The sequence below is a fragment of the Rhinolophus hipposideros genome (genome assembly GCF_964194185.1).
Source record: "Rhinolophus hipposideros genome assembly, chromosome: 21".
NCBI lineage: Eukaryota > Metazoa > Chordata > Mammalia > Chiroptera > Rhinolophidae > Rhinolophus > Rhinolophus hipposideros.
The window spans coordinates 16691295-16717572 of NC_138067.1; the positions used below are offsets into that span (position 1 = coordinate 16691295).

Below are 26278 nucleotides of genomic sequence, written 5' to 3' on the forward strand. Positions count from 1 at the left end.
CAAAAGAGAAAAATGTTTATTGAGCAAACAATTTAACAGTTATCCCATAGCAGAATTTTACAAATTAAAGCACAAACTGAGGCAATTACAGTTTCAATTATTAACACACTACCTAGGGTGCTTATTCTACAACTGAAAAGTTGCTGAAGTTTGTGACATGCCACTATAAATGTAAGTATTATTAAAAATTACAAATTGTTTGGTGATTATTTTGATAACCTCTTGAGCAGCAGCTCCTGCAAGGAAAAAGGAGAAAAGCAAATCTATGAAACAGATAAATTAGGAGTTATATAAAAAAATTCAATTCTGTAAAGAAAACCTTTCCTTTTCCCAAAAGGCATTTAAAAATCATCCAAAACAGATGAGTCATATTAAATGTAAACTATCTGAGTCATATCAAAATAAAGGACAATTTTTTATAACTATGCTATTGAAGGAAATAAAAGTTTTGTTTTATACACTGACACTTTGGGATATTATGCCCCAGTTTAAAAGAATAAAGTATTTTTAGTTATGGTTTAGAAAGATTAGCAAGATATAGTAGGTAAAAAAAAGTCAAAACAGTAGTATGGTTGATTACAGTTTAAAGGATACATATAGACAGAAAAGATTCTCAAAGGACACCCTTTTTTTGCTTTTAAATTTTACTTTGTGCCTGCTTTACTTTTATAATAAAAAGGGAATAAAGGTATATTTGTTATAGATACATTTGTAATTTGGAATTTCTATTAAATACTGCCACACTGCTGTAACCACTCAAAACAATAGGGGAAAAAACACAAAAAAATTACCAAGAAAAAAAATTCCTCATCTTTCATAAATAATCTGAAGCTTCATCTTTCACAAATATTTATTGATTTAATAAAATGTGAGACTTTACTATGTACCAGTACTCTACTATGTACCAGATACTGTTCTAGGTACTAGGGAAATGGTAGGGAACAAAAGACAAAAATCCTTGCCCCCACACATCTTACTTTTTAGCAGTGAGGCAGAGATCATTTACAAATAACAAATGACTCTAAGTGATAAAGAAAAAAGGCAAAAATAGGAGGATGTGAGTACAAGAGGAGGGACTCAGTTTTAAATGAGGGAGTTGGAGATGGCCTCACAGGGAAGATAATATTTAAACAAAGACCTGAAAGAAGTACGGGAATAATAATGCCATTGTGCCACTTAACATGTAACATCCTGCTTCACTGACCTCTCTGGTTAAAATAGCCAAGAAAACAAAACTTCATAACATGTACTATGTACTATGTAACAGATGACAGTATTCTCATCTTTGGAACTCACCCCCTAAGAATGCAGCAATGGTATGTGGCTCAGCAGCTCCGTATCGGCAACTACAGGAAAGGACAGAGACATGAACTTAGATTAGCTTATCACAGGTACAGGTATTATTAACTCTTATATGTCCTAAAAAAATACTCACAATTCGTGGACATAATCATCTTTCACCATTACAGACAGCCCATATTCCTGAAGGAAGCCAGTGAGACAAGACTTCAACTTTCCTATATCTTCTTCAACTTGATAGTTAGATACCCCTAAAAATATATATGTAAATTAACTTTCATTAAAATAAATGGCTACCTCTTTTATTTAATCCAGTTTCAGCTGTTCTAGTCAAAACAGTAACATGTGAAACTGAAGAACAAAAATAACAGAGTATGAGACCAATATTTGCAACTATCAAAAACCTGTAACAATCAAAAATTAAAATTCAAGTTTGATAAATCTGCTTTGTTCACTGCTCCATACCCAGTATCTTGAAGAGTATCTGGCACATAGCTGATGCTCGATACTTCTTTGATAGAATTGAATGGAGAAAGTAATGTCCTATTTATCTCCTCTATAAAAATGATGGTATCTATTATCCATTTCTAGGATATTAAACGACACTAAAGACATAAAACTATAACAGGTAACATTTATTGAGCATTAACAGATGCTGGATACTGTTCTAAGCACCATAAAAATTGATTTATTTAATCCTCACAACCACCCTATGATGTAGGTACTATTATCCCCACTTTTCAGATGAAAAAACTGAGGCACAAAGTAAGTTATTTGCCTGAGTTACTTGGCTTATAAATACCAAAACTGGGATACAAGCCTAGGCAATCCTTATTGATTACACTATAATGTCTCCAAAAGTAAGCTATTACCGTGTTTCCCTGAAAATAAGACCTAGCCGGACCATCAGCTCTAATGCGTCTTTTGGACCAAAATTAATATAAGACTCGGTATATATTTATATATTATATAATGTTATATATTATATTATATTTATTATATTATGCCCGTTCTTGTAGTAACATAAGACCGGGTCTTATATTAATTTTTGCTCCAAAAGACGCATTAGAGCTGATGGTCCAGCTAGGTCTTATTTTCAGGGAAACACAGTATTATTATTACTACTAGAGGAAAAATGTAATTGCCATAACATTCAGGTATTATAAAAAACATCAATATTTTTTAACTACTCTGGTTTAAAAACTATCAATACTCTTCTTATAATAGTAATACCTACCCTTTACTGAGTATTTACAAGGTGCTAGGCAGTGTTAGGCAGTACTTACAAGGTGCTAAGCAAGGTGCTACGCATGATTTCTGTACATTACATGTCTAATCCTAACAGTCTAATAGAGTAGATACTATTATTGCCATTCCATAAATAAGAGAACTGAGACTTGGAGAGAAATAGCGACTCACCCAAGGTCAAGAGACAGTAAGTGATAGAGCTTGGATCTGAACCTAGTTTCAAAACCTGTGCCCTATGTAGTAGCTAGTCTCCTAAGATGGCTAACAAAAATTAGGTACTGAGCAAAGAAATCTCTACATCTTCTGAGTTCAGAAGTCACTGGCATACTTCTTGCAGCTTTTCATTTCCACTAAATTAAACTCAATGTAAGTCTTAGAAGTAAACTATGGAAACTGACAGAAAAAAATGTTTCCTTCTATATGCATTCAACCAACATTCCTCTGTAACAGTTTAGAATCCCATACTATTTGCAAATAATTACACTTAAAAAACAAACCGGGGGGGGGGGGGGTGGCCAGTTAGCTCAGTTGGTGAGCGTATGGTGCTAATAACACCAAAGTTGCCAGTTTGATCCCTGCATGGGCCACTGTGAGCTGCGCCCTCCTTAAAATAATAATAATAACAATAATAATAACAAAATTATATTTAAAAAATGGTAGTTCCTCAGTGAGGTGAACTAGGTGTAAACTATTTATAATGTAAAATTCAAAGACCATTTTTAAACACCCAAGAACACTTTAAGATTTAATTGAAGTGTTTAAGATTTTAATTATATTTGATAATTCGATTGCTATTCTTACCTGGGTATCTACCATGTTGTTTATGAAATCTATCCACAGCCCGTAACATTAAGTATAATACTATCTCATTATCTGGACTGTCCATGCTGGAAGCTAAAAGGAAAAAAAATTTCAGTATACTTGGGTAATTAATGCCACAAAAGCAAAGAATGACTGATTTTACTACATACTCTAGTTTCAAGACACAAGGCAATTTTATCACAAAATGTTAATATTTGTGACACCAAAATAGAAAACGATAAATATTAGTAAAATAAAGGGATATACATTCAGATAAAACCCAGTTGTCCTATGGACTATTAGCTAAAGTCACATACTCTACTAAAGAGTAGTAACATGCTGACTTTAGCTCTTCTACATATCACACACCTTACTCAGTGACCTACCTAAATATGATTTTATGTATATATCAAGTTTTATATTTTGAAATTATGACTACTTGGATAGGTTTATAGAACAAAATTTAGAGTATAAATATTTCCATTATCCTTTATATTATCACTATATATTCAATACTATTATACACAAAATGTATCTTTAAAAGTAAAATTAACCTACCATCCAAAAATTATTATACTTACTAATTTCATCCCTGTTAATTGTATCCAAGCCATATTCTTCAGCTAAGGATCGACATCTTACCACTCGAAGAAATGCAGAATTGCTGCCTGAATACAGCAAAACATTATAGAGGTAAACGGTTGAGACACATGAATATTCCACATCATAGGTCACTTTAAGAACAGGAAATTGTGTGTATATTCTTCGGACATGGAAATGTGAAGAAATGTCTTCCATTTGGCTCTAATAGTTAGCAGAGAAGGCACTAGAACATAAGTCACTTTAAATTCGTCGTTGGCGCTACAACCAGTTCAGCATTGAATAAGTAGGTGAAGATACCTCTCTGATCTTCAGGTTTCCCCATTTATAAAATGGAGATAATACTGTTTACCTTTGAAAGTTGTTCTGTGGATAAAACGTCAATGATGTACTGTGAAAAGTGCATACCTAGCACAATGCCTGGTATGGCTCAATGAATAGTGGTTTTTATCATTATTATGGATAAGTAGTCCTATAGGACAGTCTTATACATATTGAGCTCTTGGTATATGTAAAGCTTTAAAAAAAATAAAAACAAAAACAAAGTGAGAACAGAAAATAAACCCTTAAATACCCAACATCCAGCTTGTAATCTGGTATCATATAATTTAGTAGAACACACACTAATGCAGAAATAAGATGCAAGATAAATAATGGAACAAAACATTAAAACTAAGCCTAAACAAACATGGAAGAGTCATGAAATGGAGAACTTGAATAAATATATTTTAAGGCTAAGGAGCATACAAAATAGAGTACAGACTTTTGCAGAAACTAGGAACAGTAGCAACAGAGAAAAATCTTCAGACAGCATGTAAAACAGATTTTACTAAACTAACTCTTAAATAAAAAATGCCTCAGGACTACTGAGGAGTTATTGAAAAGATACTAGGAGCCTAGCCACTCTGAAACTAGATGGCAAAATTCTTAATTCCATTACAGTTAAAACTTCAGATAAAACTTTCCCAAATTATTTAAAATTAAGCTGAAAATAATTCTGTATTAATGACAATTTTCAATTAATTGGACTTCATGTCTTTTCAGCATTGCCATAAATAGATACGTTCTACCTATGACCCAGTCTTAAAATACTCTCTCCATTTGTTACTTTATAAGAAAAACTTGTAATGTAATAATTATATTTATACCAATGAGACCATGGAAAATTTAAAATTTCAACCATTTAAAATTCCTAGGAACATTCCCAGTGGCACATTTTTATCAAGCAAAAATAAGGAAATTAATTTAAGGGGACTTACAGAGTAATTTTAATTCTTTCTCTGAAATGGACTCTGGTGCCTGTAAAGAGATAAATGTAAATTTTGCTCCAGTATAAAAGAGAAGATTAACAGAGGGTACAGCACAAAGCCGATCACCATGAGACGAGGACGCTTTCTCCAAGTGCTGGGAGAGCACTGGAAAAACACCTTGTTTCCTATAAGTTTTTCTCGTTCGGCAGGCAAGTGAGATATCCCTCTAAAGGAGCAGAGCCAGTACCATGCCCATGCCCTCCATCTCTAAACCTGTCTGGCTGGAGTCATGTGATAAGGACTACATGCAGCTGTTCTGTCCATCAGAGGCACCGTGTGCCCAGCAGCTTACCTGGCCTATAGATTGCAGCAATTTGGCAACATGATTACCCACAGCAGCAGCATCTTTCTTTGCTTTTTCACGGTAACTGGAAAAGAAAAACAAAAAGCTACTATTTACAAATTTTAAAATCAGCAAATTTTAAATACCATGAAGCAAACAAAAAATTTCTTTCCTTTTCATGAAAAAATACTGTTCCGGCAACATACGAAATGTGAAAACGGTGACTTACAAAAAGAGAAAGTGACTTACACATTTTGCAGTTTTATGTATTTGCCTGAATCTGCAATCATATCAGGAATTGTTCCTCGGACAGGTAAATTTCCTTGACCCTCTTTGGCCACAAATTCCTTTAAGGCACGAGCTAAAATCCAAAATGATGGAGTCTAAAAAAAAAAATCAAAAAAAAAAAATCAATATTAAGTGGCGTTTGAATTTGACCCAAAACTTAAGGTGGCACTGCTTTTACCTTTTGTTGTTGTTACCTGTTTGGTGATATTTATGCAGAGATCATCATTAAATATATCTTCAATACTGCTTGGGATCTAACAAAGGAACATGAAACATTTACTTATAACTAAGAATTTGCCCAACTTTATTGTCACTAATATTTCTTTGAACGAGTTCTTTGAATTCTCAAATGGTAATCAAATACAAACTTCTGATTTGCTTACTTTTATTTAGAATACCAGATGGCGATTTGATGAGGAAAGAGAATGGAAAAAAGTCCCCTCCTGCCCACTGTTGTTAGCATTAAAGACTGACCTGTTCTCTTCCATCATAAATGGAGTAAAAAAGGAGCCAAAATAAATCTTTTTATACACTTTGAAAATGTAACACAGATTACAGACATCAATACCAAGCTAGATTTATAATCTATGTTTTTCCATCTTGTCAAAAATTTGAAATCCTTACACCCTAATTAGTGACTGTCGAAAGAGACGACCACTCTGACAAAAACTAGATAAAGACTTTTAACGCTACAAGATTATCATACATTAATAAAAACTTTATAAATTGTAGACTTCGATTCTATTGCATGGAAAACAGCAACTTCTTACTGCTAACCTCCTAACTGGGCTCTGCTTCACTCCCAGTCCCCTACAGTCTCGTCTCACAAGAGCCAGAATGAGTTTTCAGAAATAGATCAAGTCCCTCCACTCCCCTGCTCAACACTCTTCAATGGCCTGCCTGCAAGGCCCTTCCCACCTCTCCAAACTCAAAGCTCTACCACGTTCGCCTTGTTCGCGCCAACACTCTGGCATTCTTACTGATCCTTGAACAAATGCCACGCTTCCTCCCACTTCCGGGCCTTTGCACACGTGCTTCCTCAGCCTGTAACGCTCCCCCACCACATCTGTACATCACTTCACTCAGCCTTCTGCTGAAACATGTCTCTTTGTGAGTCTCCTTGGCCCTCTGTCTCTCTATCCCAGATGCCCTCTTCCCCATCTATTTACCTCTTCATTCTGCTCTGACTTTATTCATGGCACCTGGTGCATTCACCTGTTTGCTTAGTTCATGGTCCCCCAATCACGAGAACCTTCGTTTTTTAATTGGTGTAAATTTTACATTCAGGGAAATAAATAAATCTTAAATGTATAATTCAATGCACTTTGATAACCATACACGTACTTTTAACCATTACCCCAATTAAGACAGAAAATTTACATCACCCAAAAAACCTGATTCACAAAGCACCCACTTTTAAACACTCAGCAACACTACTTCATTATCTCCCCAAAATCTGTAGTAACAGTTTAAGTGCTTACTGAACTTGAAAGGCAGCATTTTTTGCTGATTTAAATTATAAGAAAATTCTAACTTAAACTACCAGTTTTGTTGTTCCAAAGTTCCCCAAAAAACTCATTGGCCAGGCTTCAGCAACAAAACAACAACAAAAAGGCATCTAAACTGAGTTATCCTCCAAGTAATTTTTAAGGTACACGATGTCATTTAAGAACATCTTTATGTCAAAATAATTACTGTCAAAAGGAAATGCAGGGTGACAACATGGATGGATCTCGAGAGAATAATGCTAAGTGAAATAAGTCAGACAGAAAAAGCAGAGAACCCTATGATTTCACTGATATGTGGTATATAAACCAAAAAGAACAAGACAAACAAATGAGAAACAAAAACTCATAGACACAGACAATAATTTAGTGGTTACCAGAGGGTAAGGGGGTGGGGGTGGGTGATGAGGGTAAAGGGGATCAAATATATGGTGATGGAAGGAGAACTGACTCTGGGTGGTGAACACACAATGGGATTTATAGACGATGTAATACAGAATTGTACACCTGAAATCTATGTAAATTTACTAACAATTGTCACCCCAATAAAATTAATTAAAAAAAAAAAAAAAAAAAAAGGAAATGCAGGGTAAGATTTAACTTTTCAGACAATTATTTTGAACCAACAAAATGTCATGTTCAGTATATAATTCCTACCCCCAAACTACTACTATTCACAAATCATTACTTCAAATAATTAATTTACATAAATCATTGCATCACTGAAGAACTGATGTCCATTTTAACAAGGACAATACAGAATCTTATTAAAACAAGTCAATCCATATTATAAGTATTAATTTCTAACCAACTATACAATTTAGGAAATATTAACTCAAATCTAAAATCAATTATTTCACCATGAGGACTTCAGAAAACATCTTTCTTATTTAAATCCCTCAGCAACTCTTTTAATACCTGAGTCGTATTTAGTGCTGTGTTCACATTTTTAATAGCTTCTTCAAAATTCTCTTCATCTTCAGGAGCCCCATTTTCATTCTTTAGAATTCCTATTGAAATAGAAATTTGTTATTAGCAAACAACAGCCCTTCTTCTCTCTCTTTCTCTCTCTCTCCCCCCTTCTCCACCCCAACATTATGGAAATAACCTTGTCAGATTCTGAAGGGAAGATCAGATATTGAACCTTAAGAAGAAATATGGCTTATCATGAGTCATTCTTAAAATTATAGAGTGGTTCTTTAACCTCCCCTAAGGAAAAATAAAATAAGAATTCATGACGACATCATCTGACAAAGGTGGTGATACCATAGAAATCCAATAAACATTAGTTTCAAGCAATTTGCTTTTCAAACTTTACACATTTCATCACATCCCATAGTATTACCTTGTCTAATCAAATCTCTGAACTCTTCTTTTTCTTTATATGTTTTAGGTATTCGTCCATTTGTCTACATTGGTTTAAAAAATTAAGAAATCTAGTTATAAAATTTCAAAATATGGAATTGCAGAGTCCAAAGTTTCCACCATCCTCCCATCCACATTAGATTTCATCAGCACATATACACCTCAGTGAAATCAGAGGCTGACTTTATAGAAAACTGTGGGCCATTTTTCTACCTTCATTCCTCACTGCAAGTTTCAGAATGACATTTATTCCAATTTCATTTTGTTAATAAAAATATCATTTTGTTAATAAAAAATATCAGAAGAGGAACTGCTAGTTTGAACTGAAAAGCACCCACCCCCACTAAACCACACATGGAAAAAAAAATTAATCTCCCACCCCTTCCAATAAAATCCTTTATAATAAATAGAAAATACAGACATATATGGAATTTCTTCTTTTAAAAAAGGACATACTTCACTATACCACTGTGCTAAATATTTAGCTATGATCACAATCCATGGAGTGTGGCTATGGTCCTAAAAATGAAAGAAAAATAAAACATCCTTTTAGTTATCAGTTAACATTTCTTCCTCACTACATTGTATCACTTTCAACGAATTCAACAATATTTATTATAATCACCCCCCAGTATATGGAATAATGAATGGAGGAAAACTGAACTAGATTAATAAAAACTGCATTACAAATTTTTTTAGAGGGAGTGTCCAATTTCACCCTAGTATGGCAGGTATGTACTATGATTGTGCCCATTTTTACCATCAAGAAAAAGTATCAAAGACTGCGACCCAAAACTAAAGCCCAAATCTCTTGATTTCAGATACCAATCCTAGACTACAGAAAGAGGATCTTGTTTCTGATGAACCAAATACTTGCATTTTAATTATTTAGCAAAAAATACACATACTCCTTAAATTATATGGTTTGTTATAAATATCATTATTTCCGTACCAAAATATGCAGTTGTCTTGGTAATTCTCTAACACTAAAAATAAGTTTCAAGAGGAATCAATTTTCAACAAACTCCAAATTCAAACTATTTTAAAAAGCACATCTATTTGTTCAGGAAACGGCCATGAAGAATGATACGTTAATGTCCAGTATCTTGACCTGGGTGTTGATTACACAGATATGTTCAGATACATACTTTTCTTCAATAAAAAAGTTTTTAAATTTTGGAGAAAAATAAATTTATTTAAAATAAAATTAGGTACAATATTGTTACTATGTAATCTGGATGACAGGAATATGAAGGTTAACAGTATTTCCTTACATTGGTGTAAATCAAAAACCTTAGGTTAAACAATTGTTTTAAGTCTATCTATAAATTGAAGGTCACACATACTACCAACCCTTTTGTCCATATGATCCAGATCATAAGACTGAAAATGTTCTCTCAGTTCAGGAAATGGCTTATCCAGTCGGAGATCCTCTAATGCATTATCTGGATGAGGTTCTATTACTGTCAAACAAATAAACCCAAAGGATAAAATTATTTCTTCAGTAATATTGCTGGCAATACATTATACTACTGGCACTTAAGAAATCTATAAATTTTAAATGGGCATACCGCCTACAGGTTTTTGTTCATTATTGAGGTAAATTTATCTACACATTTTATTAAATGCACAAATCTTAAGTGGACTACAGTTTTAATAAGAGAAAAACCAAGATTCCTTTAGAACATAATTTTCTTGTTATTATAATTGAAAAAAACAAAATTGCTAAAATATGTGTTTAGATACCGTGTTTCCCCAAAAATAAGTCCGGGTCTAACATTAACTTTTGCTCCAAAAGACACATTAGGGCTTATGTTCAGGGACTGTCATCCTGGAAAATCATGCTAGGGCTTATTTTCCAGTTAAGTCTTATATTCGAGGAAACACGGTAGCACCCAACAACCCACCCTTCCTCCTCCTGTCGTCTTCAACAGACAGCATCGCCATCTACCAAGACCTCTTCCCTAGAAACCTGACGGTCATTCTTGACTTCTTATTTCCTTGGCCCAACATCAGTCACTCTCCACATCCTGATGTCACTTCGTACACAGCTTTCCACAGAGGAGACTACAGAAAAGTGTGTCATTCCAGTGACTGTTTAAAGCTAGGCTCCATTTTGTCACTTGCTAGCTGTGAGACCTGAGGCGAATAACTTAATCTGTGTCTTAGCATCCTCATCTGTAAAACACAGATAAAACAGTATCTATCTTATAAGGATTCTAGAAAGATTAAATAAAATAAGCCACATAAAGACAGGCACACAGCCAGCAATGCTAACCTTCATTATCATCTACCTCTCTTCCCTATCCCTATAACATCTGCCCTCAGTCAGGGGCTATCTCTCTCACCTAGACCACTGGAAATTTCCTAACACCATCCCTTGCCTCTCATCTTTGCCCCTTCATATCCATTCATTCTCCACCCAGCTTCAGAGTGACCCACTTAAAATGAAAATGTTACCCTGACACTCTCCCACTTATAATTCCTAAATGGCCCAGCAGCACCTGCCAGAAGCTTATCCTCACAAGCCCTAACTGCCCTAGCAGACACTACTACTCAGTGCCACTACCAATGCCAATGTCTATCATTGCACTAGCAGACTACCTGGCTCAGAGCAATGTACGAGTACTGAAGGAAAATGTTATGATGATTTAAGATTAAAAATTTTAAGTAAAGGGCAATATCAGCCTTGAGCTGGTACAAGCTTGATTATGAATGCCTTTGGCCTCCTATAACACTATTTCCTTGGAAGAGTAGTTAGGTAAATGCCTTGCTTATTGTGTGGAATTGTACCGGTCCTGGGGGACCTTAAGGCCTGTATGAGAATGGAATAAAAGATTGGTGGAGAAAAGGTGGTGTGACCTCTATGTGTCACTGTGACCCACATAGCTTGGCTCTTGTCAGTGGCAGCCATACATGCCCTATGTGGGTTAAGAAAAAAAAAAAAAGCTAGGTACTTGCACAGCTGCTGGGACTCCTAATAAAATGAAGAAGCTGTTCTTTTACCTCCTGCTTTGTCTTCTCCTATAATGCTAAGTAAAGGAACTACTAGATTAAAGCTTCCTGATTCTGATTGATACTTTGAACCTATAACCGGAGTTGGGCTGCTATGAATTTACGTGGTAATTTAAAAGTTACTTTCTAAATGTCAAGTTTCTAAAATCACAGCTAAAGCAACCAAAAGCAAGGCTCCTATGTGCAAAACTTTTACCTGGATGTTCTTTTATAATGATCCTCATATAACCAACCAGTCCATATGTCCTACAGATTAATAGAGGGATTGGGGAATTCCAAAGGACATCTGCTAAACGTAGTAATGTACTGTAAAGGAAGGCACAATAAATACGAAAATAAGCAAATGGATGTGTCAAACATGAAAATAGCTTAAAATAAAGCAACTTTCTAACGCAATTATAAATGCACAGCTATATCTATTGCATGATAAGCAGGTCAAGGATAGTCTGAAAAGCAAGCAATTCCACAAGGCTGTAGTTTCAGAGACAGCATATCTTTTGGACTCGAGGGATACAAAACCCTCAAATTTAGTATTAGGGAGAATGCTACTGAAAGACACTTCCTAAACATTTCCGTTAAAAAAGAGGAAAATATTTATAAAATGTATATATCCTTGCATACATCCCCAAGTGTTCCCTGTAATTAATTCTAACTGGTTTTTTTTACTACAAATAACCAATGTTCAATTGAACTGCTCTAAATAGGTATAAATAAATTTCTTAAGTCTCACATTTCAGTATTTTTTCCCCATCTTTTCAGAGTTAGAGATTTATAAGTGCTTCCAATTAAAGGTTTCTATAGAGCTTAAGAATTTTAAAAACCATAGACACTACTAGAAAAACAAAACTATGCAAACCTAATAAGAGATCCAAATAAAAACAAATTAACATAAAAATTTACCTTTCAGGAAGCTGAGTTGCAACTACAATGGTAAACCTACAGAAAAATGAAGGATCGTTGTCTAGAAGGTTTTCTGGGTTCTAAAAAGGACAGGGGGAAAAAATCCAACAATTTCACAATCACATTAAACATGGAAGAAACAGTTAAGCTATTTAGAACAAATGAGGCCACATGCTAGACTCCACTGGTAAAGTAATTCAACTCTCAACTAAACATAAATAGACAAAGATTCAAAATTCAAAATTTCACGGGTTTTGAACTATTAAAAAATAAAATTTCTGCTCAGAAATAATAATGTATATACATATTTACCTCTTCCACAAAATTCCCAGAGACATCGTTATTTAATTCTTGTAAGAATTCCATGGCAGCTTGAGCTCGATTCTTTTTAAAAACAAAGCATTTGACTTGAATTAGAAAAAACTTGGTTAAAATGTAACCCCTCAATTTACAGATCAAGAAAACACACTATAAAACTACCCAAATTTCATGCATAGATATGACAGCTCTGCTTTTCACAGTGTTTAAACTGAGACTTAACCAGAACATTTTTTTAAATAGAGCTAAACCATCATTTTTTAGAGGTCTTAAATGAACATATTGTTTGCATCCTACTTTTCTGATTAGGCAAATGACCAGAAAACCCTGGGTAGCAGGCAGGGATATTCTGTATCAAATCCAGACTTACTCTAACTTCCCACATTTACAATTTAGTACAAGAGAGATCAAATTGTTAAAGAAACAGTCATTTCCACTCAGAATATTGTACTCAGTTGATTAATACGTCTTTATAAAATTTCTAATATGAAATACAAAAATAAAAGATATTCTGGCTAAGTCGTAGTTAAAACTCTCATTAACCAAAATCCTCCTTCCTCTGAACATTAACGTCACTCAAGCTTTAGCTTGACAGTGTAAAAATATAGACATTACTTCTTTTATGTTCTTAAACTACCAGGCATATAAAGATTTACAAGATCAGAAGACAATGAGCTAGCTAATTTAACTTTTTTCTTGGAGAAGTAATAAGCTCTTCTAAGGTCAAAGCTTTCCAAGAAATCAAAACCCAGTGGCATCATTAGATGCTCAAACTCAACTATATTCTATAACAAAATATTGTTTACCTTGCCGATACTGTTTCTTTGAAGGAAAAAACTAAAACAGAGAGAATAAAAACAAAATTAAGGGCTTCTTTTTGTATATAAAGGTTATTTGTAGTATCAGATATATTTCATTCATCATATAAAATATTCATCATATAAAACAAACTATATTTTGATTATAGATTGTAACAAGAAAACTGGATGAAACTAATAATCAAAGACAAGCTAATAAATCAATGTTTCCCAAAGTACGTACTACAAAATACGAATTTCATAAGATGCTCTGAGAGAAAAGGGTTCCCTGGCTTTAAAAACTTTAGGAAACGTCATATGTCATATTTCCCCATTGGAAATTCATAATATACATAATACGTATGATATTAAAGTCTTATATAAGAAATGCTTAACTTCGTTTGACCATGGAATCCCTTTGCCTACTTAGCAACTATTAACATTCCCTAAAACCAGTGTTCTACAGACCACACTTGGGAAATACTGTGTTGAACTGCCTGCTTTTGCAGGTAACCATAACAGATCTATTCAGGCTTCTTTCCACACACACCCTTGCCATGTCTCAAGTCCCAGATCTGAGGCTGCTTATCAGTCAGAGTGCCGTTTTGTAGCACAAGCTCAGAGGCTCCATAAGAAAAAGAAACCTTATTCTTATCACATCCTGCTCTAACCAACCAAGTAAGCAAAGATAACAGGACTTTTTCTTTACAGATACCAATAAAAGGGCTGTGTTGGGGATACACTATCACCCAAAGAAAAGACATCAAAGCTCAATATGAACCAAATTCGGATTTTCCTTGTGTTTATTCATTGCTGCTGTATACTGACAAATACAATGAGAGATCCCAGACCCCAAGTACCTGAAAAGGCAAGCTTGAAATCCAAATTTGGGAATGCTCTGAAAGTCTCCATATGATCATCTTTAAAGACTGATATACAGGTTATCTTTAAAACAGCATTTTTATGGAGACAGAGTAGTACAGAGAAAGATATACCTAGACTAAGCTTAGAAGACACATAAATAAAAGGTAGATTTTACTATTATTATAATCCAAAAGTACATTTATTGTTAATTTTATATTATCAAGGAATCAGTGCAAGGACTTGGAAGTGTCCAGATTTCATAAATAAATAATGACTATCCTTTGCACTAATAATGACAATAAAGACAGTAATGACAGGTACCTTTTATTAATGGTCTATTTGCCAGACACTAGCACTTGACCTATATTAACTCCCTTCATCCTCGCCATAATCCTAAACATAGAGCTTATTTCCACTTGAGAGTCAAGTCACCCTGATAAAGAGGTAAAGTTGGGACTTAGGCCTCACTCTCCTGTGACAGTACACTGCCTTCCCTAACATGAACATATTTGAAAAGAATAGGACATACTTATTTCCAGCATCTTCTCCGCTGACCTGATTTCCATCAACAATTGTAAATGAACCAATACCTGGGGGACAAAACAGAGCCAGTCAAGAATATATATTTCTAGTTCAAAACATTAAAGAAGTAAATTTATAACCACAAAATTACATTACCTGGTAGCACCAAGTTTTTAAGAATTTCAGTTCCTGTGGCTGTTGCATTTATCAGGCAAACATGAGCAGATTCTAAAGCCTCTTGCCCATGATCACCCCACAACCTACAAAACAAGACACAAATTCAATAGTTTTATAACTTTCATGAAAATAACTTTCTTATTTGGTGATCTTCGATCTTTAAAGCATCCTGGCATAGAATAACGAATGTGATAACCATGGCAAACATGTAAGACAGAAACGGCAGGTGTGATGGGGATTATGTAACATAAGACTGTAACATAAGACTAAGACAGGTTGATAACTTGCATGGTTAAAGGGGAGGTCAAATCAGAACCAGAAACTTGGTCTTCCAGCTCCCTGTCCATTACTCTTTTCAAGACAGATAACTTACAGAATGGAAAGTCTTTAGATATACTCATTGACATTAAAGAAGTGCCTTAGTTTTAAAACCAATTCTGTTCTGTTTCATTTCTCCTTAAGTTACATGGATCCAGTATATTTAAGATCTGGACATAGGACTTATCACTGTGGCATCTGTAAGAGTGAGAAAAGCTTTACCAAGCTGAATTATCATCGGAAAAGCCTCACATTGACTTGTACAGGGGTGCTTTATCATACCCAATAAATGTTCTAATAGCATGATTAACAGATGTATTAACAAACACAAAGATGTAATAAGGATTAGAAATATATTATACCCTTATTCACACCAGGTATCAGTAACATGGCAAGGTACATGATTACATATGTATCATGGCATCTGGGCCAAGCTGGTTACCTTCATTCAGAAAGCCTATTAACTTATCTTTTTTTGTCAGTATAGGAAGTGTATGGAGAGTCAAAATCATTAGAAAAATGCCATAGCCTGGAGAACAGAGAGACATTAATGTGCCTTCTCTGTCACCTGATCGAAAGTAGATTCCCTTATTGTATAGCCGGTATGTCCTCCAGAGTATATCACAACTGTAATTACCTCATTTTGGTTTTTGTTTGCTAAGTATCCACCTTTCCATTCCATTCTAAGCTCCATAAGTACCCAGACCACTTCCCAAATCCACCAGTGGAGCCCCAATGCCTTGCCCAATGCCTTGCCCAGGGTAAGTGATCACCAAACAGCTGTCAAATAAATGGAGGAAAAACCTAGAAGAACCAAAAGGACTGGAAATAATCTGTTTTTCCTATGAAAGTAGGGGACATAGAAGACATCTGACATATTTAGCTGATGGATGCTTGGATGAGTGAGCCTAAGAGAATACTAGTGCATCTCTAGGTAACATGTTTCAAGAAAGGGCCCAAACAAAAAAATTCTCTCTCCTCTTGCTGGCCTAAAGAAAGCCCGCTAGCTGGCTGCACAACTTTGCTTCTAATTACCTCCCCTGACAAAATCAATAACCAGTTCTTACATAAAAGGTAAAGTTTGGTCCTTAAATGGATTGGACTCAGCAAAAACTCTCTTTTGTTAGTTACTTAGTAACTTAAAATATCTTCTCAGCTCTGCCATATATGGTTATATCTGCATTCAAAACACAAGAAACTCCAAGAAGTTACAAGTGAACACGAGTTGATTACAAGGGCTCTGCCACTTTGCTTCATTCCCCAAAAGCTTGGGAGCAGAGTGATGTGACTGAGTACTAGCTCTGAAAAGGCCCGAGTTCCCTGAGTCTACATCCTGGCTCAAAAACACGGGAAACTGAGCAAGTTATCTAACTCCTCCAATACTCAGTTTCCCCATACATGAGGAGTGATCAAAAACTACGGTAAATGCTCAAATTTTAATAAAAATTATTACAGTAAAAGACATTTCCATTAACCCCCCTCAAAATACTCCTCTTCCCTTTGATGTCCTGAATCAATTCAAAACGTTTACTTTTCATGGTCATTTTGACTTTGGGGAAGAGACAGAAGTCGCATGGTGCCACATCTGGTGAATAAGGTGGATGAGGACACTCCGTAATGTTTTTGACAGAAAATGCCATATACCAGAAGCGATGTGTGACACGGAGCCTTTCCCATTGTGATCAAGAATTACAGTGAATGCTGCTGCTGAGTGCCATCCAACGGAAAGGCAGGGATCTTCAATTCGGGAAGCAGCGGAGTCAAACCTTAGTAACAGTGTGTAACAAGTTTCAACTTGTTCAGCAGTAAGGTGTGAGCTACGGTTGAGAGGTGTATTTTAAAGTGTGCCATAAATCATCCCCCACCATGACAATGCTCCATGTCACACATCGCTTCTGATACGGCAATTTCTGTCAAACAAAAACATTATGGTGTGTTCTCACCCACCTTATTCACCGGATCTGGCACTGTGCAACTTCTGGCTCTTCCCCAAAGTCAAAATGACCATGAAAGGTAAACTTTTTTTGTTGTTTGTTTGTTTGTTTTGTTTTATTTTTTCTGTCCCCCACCACCACCCAGTTCGCGCACCCCTGAAAGGTAAAAGTTTTGAATCGATTCAGGACATCGAGGCAGCCACGACAGCACAACTAAAGACATTCAACGAAAGACTTCCAGAATTGCTTCAGAAAGTGGCAAGAATGATGGGATAAGTGTGATCGTAGCCCCGCAAAGAGGGAATATTTTGAGGGGGATTAATAGCAGTGTGTCTTTTACTGTAATAAATCTTTTATTTAAACATTCACTGTTTGTTTGATCACACCTCGTATAAAACAGAATGTCTGCCTTCAAGGCTGTTCTCAGAATTGAATACCTAAAGGCCCTAATACAGCACTAGGTTATAGCTGTAAATAAGAGTTCCAGTCCTTACTTCCGGTCCTCCTGACCCAGAGGCTCCAGAAAGAAGGGGAGCCAAGCATTTGTGTTACTACACTGCCTTAACACACATAGAAGATGCTCAATAAAGATTGGGGAGTGTAATGAAAAAAAGGCAAGGGACAGAAAATAGCCAAGGACCTGTCTCACAGGTAAGATCCCATTAAGGTAGCCATTAGCCACATGTGACCACTGAGAACTAGAAATGAGGCTTGTCCGAATAGAAATGTCCTAAAGTGTAAAACGTCCGATTTCGAAGACAGTGTGACAAAACTGTAAAAACTCTAATAACTTTTTATACTGACTACGTGTTGAAATGGCAATATTTTGGACATATTGGGTAAAATAAACTATTATTAAAACTAATTCCACCTTTTTCCTTTTTAACGTGACTACTAGAAAATGCATAATGACACACGTCTGGCTCACAGGAGACTAGCATTGTATTTCCACTGGATAGTGCTGGCTTAGAACAATACCTACCCTCCCTCAGCGCCGCTCTCGCGGCCGGGATGGGGCAGTTTCGGATCCCTCGATTCTGCAAAACTAGCAGCCCGAGCGCAGTGAGGCGGGGCCGGCAGCCCCCCCCCCCCCGGTGACAAGGCTGCCGCCGGGACCACGCACCTCGAAATGCACACCCCGTGGGGGGCGGCGCGCCCCGCAAAGGGGGTGAGTCTGGCCCTGAAGGTGCACCCCCAACCCCAGGCCGGAGTCCCGAGTGCCGGCTCCGGAGCCCCGCACCGCCCGGCCCGGCCCAGCGGGAGGCCTCAGGGAGGCCCGACCCGCCACCCGCTCGCTCAGGCCCGGCCCGGACGCAGAGAAGTCCGCCGGCCCGCCCGCCCGACTCAGTGAGCCCCGTCTCACCTCAGCTGCCGGTCGTATTTCTGCTCTTTGAGCAGCTTCCCCGGCTGCGCCATGGCCGCGAACGCCGAGCGAACAGCCGAAACGCTGCCGAGCACCCGCAGCACGGGCGCGCAGGCGCACTGAGTGCCCGCCGCCGCCCCGGCCTCCTGCACGCGGCCCGCAGGGGGCGCCGCCACCGCACTGCGCACGCGTCGCCGGTCCGCCCACGTGTATCCCGCGACTGCCAGGACCCAGGGCTGGGACTGGTGGTCCAGTCTTCCCCTCGTGCACTACCCGGTTTGTGAGGCATTCGGCGACTTTGTACGTGCGGTAATTGTGGGGGACTCGGGCTTTGCAATCAGGCCGCTTTGGGTTTTAACCACTTACTGGTTGTGAGATCTGCTCTTTACCTCTCAAATCTTCCATTTATTCATCTGTGCAATGGAGATAAAGGGGTATCCGTCCCAGGGTTCTGTTAGCATTAAATGAGATTTTGAATACACAGAGCCACACTTACAAAAAACCCTGTCTGAATAACTTTCGTTATTATGATCATTATTATTCACTCATTTCATCCATCCTCTCATGCAACAAGCCCACACTGAGGGCCTGTTTCAAACCACAAAGCTAGCTGCTTCCAGCTGCTGGGTCTCTGTCTGAGTCCGGAGAGGGGAAAGGGACAGTAAACAAGTACTTCCTAGACAATGTGGCTCTCATAGAGATAGGAGCTGGGGAGCTGAGAGGTGCACAGAGGAACCCCAGCCACTCCCCCGCTCCAGGAATGTGCCATGTGGTGTGGGCAATGAAGAACAGCAAAAGGAACAAGTGTCACCTCTGGCAGACAGAAACGGCAAGGCAGGCTGGAGGCGCTAAAGGAAGTTTGGTGTGGTGTGGAGTTAGGTGAAGGGTAGGGGGTGGTCAGGAGAGGTTTGAGAGACAGCAGGGACCGGGTTGTGAGGACCGTGAAAACAAAAGCGAGGAGGAAATTTGAGTCCTCTGCTTTCTTTAAAGAACCACTTTCAAGAAGAGGATGGTTGTCCTGTAGGGATGGGTGACAAGGAAGGGGTGACCCCCTAAGGAAGCAGGAGAGAGAGGAGGCTGGAAGCCAGAAGATCAGCAGGGAGGGGGATCAGGATTCCTTCCCCTCTATCTCCCAGACCCTCCAGCTGCCTCATGTTAATAATTGCCTGAAATAAGGTGAAAATGAACACAGATCCACACACCCACCCCACCCTGGGGTGGGAACAGGGGAAGGGGCACAGTTTGACAGTAATGAAGTAGTAATGATGGGCGTGGTTCCCCCTGGGTACTGTCTGGATCAGGCACACCCTTTCATGACTTCCCTGGGCCCTACCCAGTACCCGTGAAATACGACGGATGGGAAACAGGCCTGAGGCTCTGCCAGCTCATCACGTGCTTATGCTGTCACATTTCCTTCTCCAGTCAAACAAGTGAAATATAAGGGATAATAAAATATGCCCAAGGAATGTGGAATGCTCAGAAAGCAGCAGGTGAGAGTTCACTGCTTAGCCTCTCCTGCTCGGTGCAGTCATGGTCTGCATGAAAGAAAACATGCCAAATTTGGGTGGCGGAGTCGGGAGGGAGTCATATTGCCTATGAAGAAATGTTTGATTTTGAAGAGGTTTGCATTGGTGGTGTCTGTTTAAAAAGAAAAATACCTCAGTGTATTAGCTTCTTATGACTTCCATAATGAAGTACCACAAACTGAGTGGCTGAAAACTACAGAAATTTGTCTCACAGTTCTGAAAGCCAGAAGTCTAAAATCAAGGTGTGGGCAGTATATGCTCCCACTGAAGCCTGAAGGAAAGAATCCTTCTTTTCCTCCCTAGCTTCTGGTGATTTGCTGGCAATCCTTGGCTTACAGCTGCTTCAGTCACTACCTCCATTGTCACATGGCATTCTCCCCTTATGTTTTTATCTTTCCTTCTCTTCTTATAAGGATACCAATCACATTGGATCAAGGCCCAACCTAATGACCTCATCTTAACTTGAGCATATCTTGAAAAACCATATTTCTAAATAAGATCATATTCACAAGTACTGGGGGTTAGGACTTCAACAACTTTTTGAAGGATACATTTCAACCCCTAATGTGCCTGTGCTAGAGCTATGGGGTTGATCAGACACAAACCTTGCCATCTGGGAATTCAGGGCGCATGAATGAGTTTTTCCTATTGTGGAAGCTAGATAATCAGACCAGGAAACTATGGCTGTATCAGGTATCAGACCAGTAAACCACGGCTGCATCCATTTAAGCCATTGGTTTTCAAAGTGTTGTCCTGGACCAGCAGCATCAACATCACCTAGGAACTTGGAAATGCAAATTCTCAGGCCCCATCCCAGACCGGGCAAGCCCTTGAGGTGTATCACCTCGTGTTGTGCACATTTGTGCTTACCCAATGCAACAGGCACTGTTGCTTAATCCATTTCATAGACTACAGAGCAGAGGCTTGGAAAGGTGAGTAAAATTCCAAAGTCTCACAGCTAGTAAGAGGTGGTGCAGGGATTCGTAATAAACATCCCCAACAGATCTTGCCAGACCACAGCTCGCGTCTATTATGTTACCCATTCTGGTTGGCCCCAGCTGGTGAAGACTGCATTATTGGGTTCCCAGGAAATCTGGGGCTAGCTCTGCTCTGGAGGAGCTTATAATCTGTGGGAAACTAGCCAGAAAGAGTGAGTTACAACCCAGGATACCCACCCAGGCCTCAGCCACTAGCCCCCCTGCCTGCCCTTGCCCATCCTAGCCCTTATCACCATGCTGCTCATTGGCCAGTGACGTGCCTGTCTTCCCCACCCCTCTCCTGAGGTAGCTGTGGGTCTGTAATATTCATAGTTGTATTACCCATGCCTATCCCAGCACTTGGCATCTAATAGGTATTCAACAAATGCTTGTTGGCTGAAAGAATACGTTTCTGAAACTACATTCACCATAATTTCTACATTTTAAATACCTTACTGGCAATGTGTACATCGTCTGAAATGGTAATTCCACTTCTAGCAGTTTATCCCAAGGAAATCATCAGATACACATACAAAGATGTATAAGTAAGTTTGTGCACTGCAGTGCTATTTACAATGGTGAAAACTGGAAATAACCCATATACTAGAGCATGGAGCAATTATTAAGTGTCAAGTTCTCAAAGGCTGATGAAGCAGGAAAATGCTAACCATGTGGCATTAGGTGGGGGGAAAAAAACCTGGTCACAAAGCTATACATGTGATTCTGATTCTGATCACATGTATTATCAGTTTTTTAAGTACTGATAATACATATCGAAAAAGCCTGGCAGGATTGTCACTAAAATGTTAACACTGCTAATTCTTGGGTCATATGACCAGTAGTTTTAATTTTCTTCTATAGGCTTTTCTGACTTTCCCAAATTTTCTACAATGAATAGGTGCCACTACTATAATTATAAAAGGAATGTTTGGGGTTTTAAATGTGCCCAACAAGGTAAGGAAAGGAGAAAGAAAGAACAAAGGTAGAGCCTGAAGAGTACATCCTTGGTACCAGAAGTCTCAAGCATCAGCTCACCTGACCATGCTACTAGCCCTCTAGACTCTATTTCCCATCTTACAGATGAGAAAACAGGCTCATAAAGGTGAAACAACTTGCCCCAAGTCACACAGCCAGTGATGCTGGAAGCCAGTCCCAGGTCTGACTCTACAGCCCAGGCTCACTCCATCCCACTGTGTGCACACATTCTCCACACATTCTTGCAGTGGAAATGTTTTTTAAAAATACAAGGAACTGGACCGGCCCGGTGGCTCAGGCGGTTGGAGCTCAGTGCTCCTAACTCCGAAGGCTGCTGGTTTGATTCCTACATGGGCCAGTGGGCTCTCAACCACAAGGTTGCCAGTTTGATTCCTCGAGTCCTGCAAGGGATGGTGGGCTGTGCCCCCTGCAACTAACAACGGCAACTGGACCTGGAGCTGAGCTGCGCCCTCCACAACTAAGATTAAAAGAACAACAACTTGACTTGGAAAAAGTCCCGGAACTACACAGTGTTCCCCAATAAAGTCCTGTTCCCTTTTCCCAATAAAATATTAAATATATATATATATATATATATATGTATATATACATATATACATATATATATATATATACATATATACATACACACACACATATGTACACTTACATACAAGGAACTATCTTAGTCTCCAGGCCACAGGGCTTCTAGCCTGGCCTGCTGGCCCTGTGCTTAACATACCATGAACAGTGGGCATGATTCTGCCTGTTGGCGCAGGATTGGACATCTGTTATCTCAACCAATGCTCACAGGGATCCCCATGAAGTGGGCAGGACAGGGATGATCCCCTCATTATCTTACAGAGCAAAGACACTGTACCTTCGAGAGGGGAAGTGAGATCAGGTCAAGGTTGTTCAATGGATGAGGTGTGCCTGTTCAAGCTGCTTTTACCCTATTCCCCAGCTCTTCATCATAGCCCTCACATCCCCATGTCCCGCCTCCTCCAAAAACAGTGAAATCTAGGATGCCAGTGAGACCAAAGAGTAAATTCCAGAGCAGTGAAATCAATTCAGCTTTAAAGACCATACATAATTGAGACAGGAGGCCCCTAAATGAGGGCACCGCCTTGCCCAAGTTGACCTGGCAGGGCTGCTGGGGGTCAGCTGGGGCTTCACCTAAGACTGGCGGACTCCATCATCTCATCTCTCCTGCCTGAGTTCCCAGCACTCCAACACCCAGAGAAAATTGCTGAAGACAGGCTATGGGGAAGGAAAGAATTGAATCAACTTTTATTTGGTTGTTAAAGAGGTAATACAGTTGACCTTTGAACAACGTGGTGATCAGGGGCACCAACCCCCCCACAAGGTCAAAAATCCCCAAATAACTTTTGGCTCCTCCAAAACTTAACTATTAACTAGCCTACTGTTCACCAGAAGCCTTACCTATAACAGTCAATTAACACAGATTTTGTATGTTATATGTATTATATACTGTATTCTTACAATAAAGTAACTAGAAAAAAGAAAACGTTACTAAGAAAATCACAGGGAAGAGAAGACACATTTACAGTATTGAATGTGCTTATTGAAAAATATCTGCATCTAAGTGGACCCACTTGTTCAAGGGTCAACTATATATACTTTAATTCTTTCAAAAGTAGTAGGCAGTAAAAAGTGTCCCTCCCACCCCCGTTCCTCACCCTGCCCCACCTTTCTGGTTTCCCAGAGTCTTCCTTAAAGGCAAATATTCTCCCTAGCTTCTCTTAACTCCTTCCAGAGTCTTGCACACATATGCAAAGCATATATACACAAATGACAATCAAATTTAAAATACATTGTTTCCCTCCCCTTAATTTTAGACATGTTAAATAAGGGACTCAACAGCCCTGGGTTTTCATCCTTGCTTGATCATCACTGTGCACGGTAACTCAACTTCTCTGAACCTTGCTTTCCTCATCTGTAAAATGGGGTGAAAATCCCCCCAGGGCTGCTGTGAAGATGAAACTGGATGCAAATTTATATGAATAATTCCAATTCTATTTTTTAATGCTATAAATAAATTTGGAAAAGGCCTGGGTCACTGTGAGGGGGAAGTGGGTCAATGAAGTAGACACATTTGGGCCCATTCCCAGGCCCTGAGAGTATAGCAACTCTCCTAGGAGAAGGGTAGCAGGCTCCTCTGTGAGATGGACAGAGGCTGCAGGCCTCACTTGGAAACACGCCTTCATCTTCTTGGTCTTGGAGACCTGGGGCCTTGACAATGTTGCATTCTCTGTCACACGATGGTCTTGGGGCCACCCCTTGCATACAAGGTGTGATCGAAAAATACGGTGAATGTTTAAATTTTAAAAATTATTACAGTAAAAGACACGTTGCGGGGGCCGGCCCGGTGGCTCAGGCAGTTGGAGCTCCGTGCTTCTAACTCCGAAGGCTGCTGGTTCGATTCCCACATGGGCCAGTGGGCTCTCAACCACAAGGTTGCCAGTTCAATTCCTGGAGTCCCGGTCCCGCGAGGGATGGTGGGCTGCGCCCCCTGTGACTAAGATTGAAAACAGCACCTTGAGCTGAGCTGCCTCCCGGATGGCTCAGTTGGTTGGAGCGCGTCCTCTCAACCACAAGGTTGCTGGTTCGACTCCCACAAGGGATGGTGGGCTGTGCCCCCTGCAACTAGCAACGGCAACTGGACCTGGAGCTGAGCTACGTCCTCCACAACTAACACTGAAAGGACAACAACTTGAAGCTGAACGGCACCCTCCACAACTAAGATTGAAAGGACAACAACTTAACTTGGAAAAAAGTCCTGGAAGTACACACTTATTCCCCAGTCAAGTCCTGTTCCCCTTCCCCAATAAAATCTTTAAAAAAAAAAAAAAAAAGACACGTTGCTATTAATCCCCCTCACTTCAAACACACTTATTCCATCGTTTTTGCCACTTTCTGAAGCAGTTCTGGAAGTCTTTTTTCGTGAGTGTATTTAGTTGCGCTGTCGTGGCTGCTTCAATGTCCTGAATCGATTCAAAACGTTTACCTTTCGTAGTCATTTTGACATTGGGGAAAAGTCACACGGTGCCAGATCCAGTGAATAAGGTGAACAAGGACACACTATCATGTTTTTATTTGACAGAAATTGCTGTACCAAAAGCAATGTGTGACACAGACCGTTGTCATGATGGAGGATGAAGTGAAGAACACTCATGAAAGAGGACTTCCAGAACTGCTTCAGAAAGTGGCAAAAATGATGCGATAAGTGTGTTTGAAGCAAGGGGGAGTATTTTGAGGGGGATTAATAGCAATGTATCTTTTACTGTAATAATTTTTTCACGTAAACATTTACCATATCTTTTTATCACACCTTGTATCTGCCATGAGTCCCCTGTCTCTGTCCAAGGGTCAGATTTATATTAATGGCCCCTTCTATCTTCTCGGTCAAAGAGGGGCATCTAGGCAGGACTGAGAAATCACAGACTGACCTTGAAAGTTATCAATTAATTTCCACAACTCTTCCTGGGGAACTAAGGTTCAGGGCCTAGGAGAGGAAGACTGTGATAGCCACAGAGATGTAGGGGAGCCAAGCAGACAGGATGGCAGAATCCTTCACAAGGTCAGCCAAGAGCAGGGCCTAAAATAGTCTCCTCTGGTCAAGGTCAGACCAGCAGACATTCTACAAATGGCCCTTTCACTCCTGTTGGGTACAGGCCCCTGGGTGGGATCATTTGTCTGTCCTTCTACCACCCATCTGTTTGTCTTGCCAAAACTGCCTGCTGAAATGAGCCCTAGCTTTGACACAAGGCCACATCCGCAGATGAATCAGATCCCGCTGGCTGGAGCCAGTGGGTAGAAGACAAAGGATGTACCAGGTGGAGGGCACAGCAAGGACCAGGGCTGGAGGGTGG

General features: G+C 39.0%; 1 protein-coding gene across 2 annotated transcripts in view; it reads right to left on the reverse strand.

Annotated features, from left to right (window-relative positions):
* The window catches only part of NAE1 (NEDD8 activating enzyme E1 subunit 1), a 27888-nt gene continuing 1610 nt past the window's right edge, over positions 1 to 26278 (reverse strand). The window contains exons 1-20 of one of the 2 annotated variants that reach the window (XM_081030360.1): positions 18908 to 19039; positions 15272 to 15375; positions 15123 to 15183; positions 13739 to 13769; positions 12927 to 12998; positions 12615 to 12694; positions 11911 to 12020; positions 10053 to 10162; positions 9156 to 9218; positions 8680 to 8743; positions 8253 to 8344; positions 6024 to 6083; positions 5791 to 5924; positions 5551 to 5626; positions 5208 to 5247; positions 3930 to 4016; positions 3349 to 3441; positions 1436 to 1550; positions 1297 to 1346; positions 1 to 236 (exon numbers count right to left, since the gene is read on the reverse strand). In XM_081030360.1, the coding sequence (XP_080886486.1) occupies positions 127 to 236; positions 1297 to 1346; positions 1436 to 1550; positions 3349 to 3441; positions 3930 to 4016; positions 5208 to 5247; positions 5551 to 5626; positions 5791 to 5924; positions 6024 to 6083; positions 8253 to 8344; positions 8680 to 8743; positions 9156 to 9218; positions 10053 to 10162; positions 11911 to 12020; positions 12615 to 12694; positions 12927 to 12998; positions 13739 to 13769; positions 15123 to 15183; positions 15272 to 15375; positions 18908 to 18960 (1605 nt within the window). In that variant the 5' untranslated portion in view covers positions 18961 to 19039 and the 3' untranslated portion in view covers positions 1 to 126. Of the gene's footprint in view, positions 237 to 1296; positions 1347 to 1435; positions 1551 to 3348; positions 3442 to 3929; positions 4017 to 5207; positions 5248 to 5550; positions 5627 to 5790; positions 5925 to 6023; positions 6084 to 8252; positions 8345 to 8679; positions 8744 to 9155; positions 9219 to 10052; positions 10163 to 11910; positions 12021 to 12614; positions 12695 to 12926; positions 12999 to 13738; positions 13770 to 15122; positions 15184 to 15271; positions 15376 to 18907; positions 19040 to 26278 lie in introns of those variants that run through there. The other variant, XM_081030361.1, reaches the window with a different exon arrangement.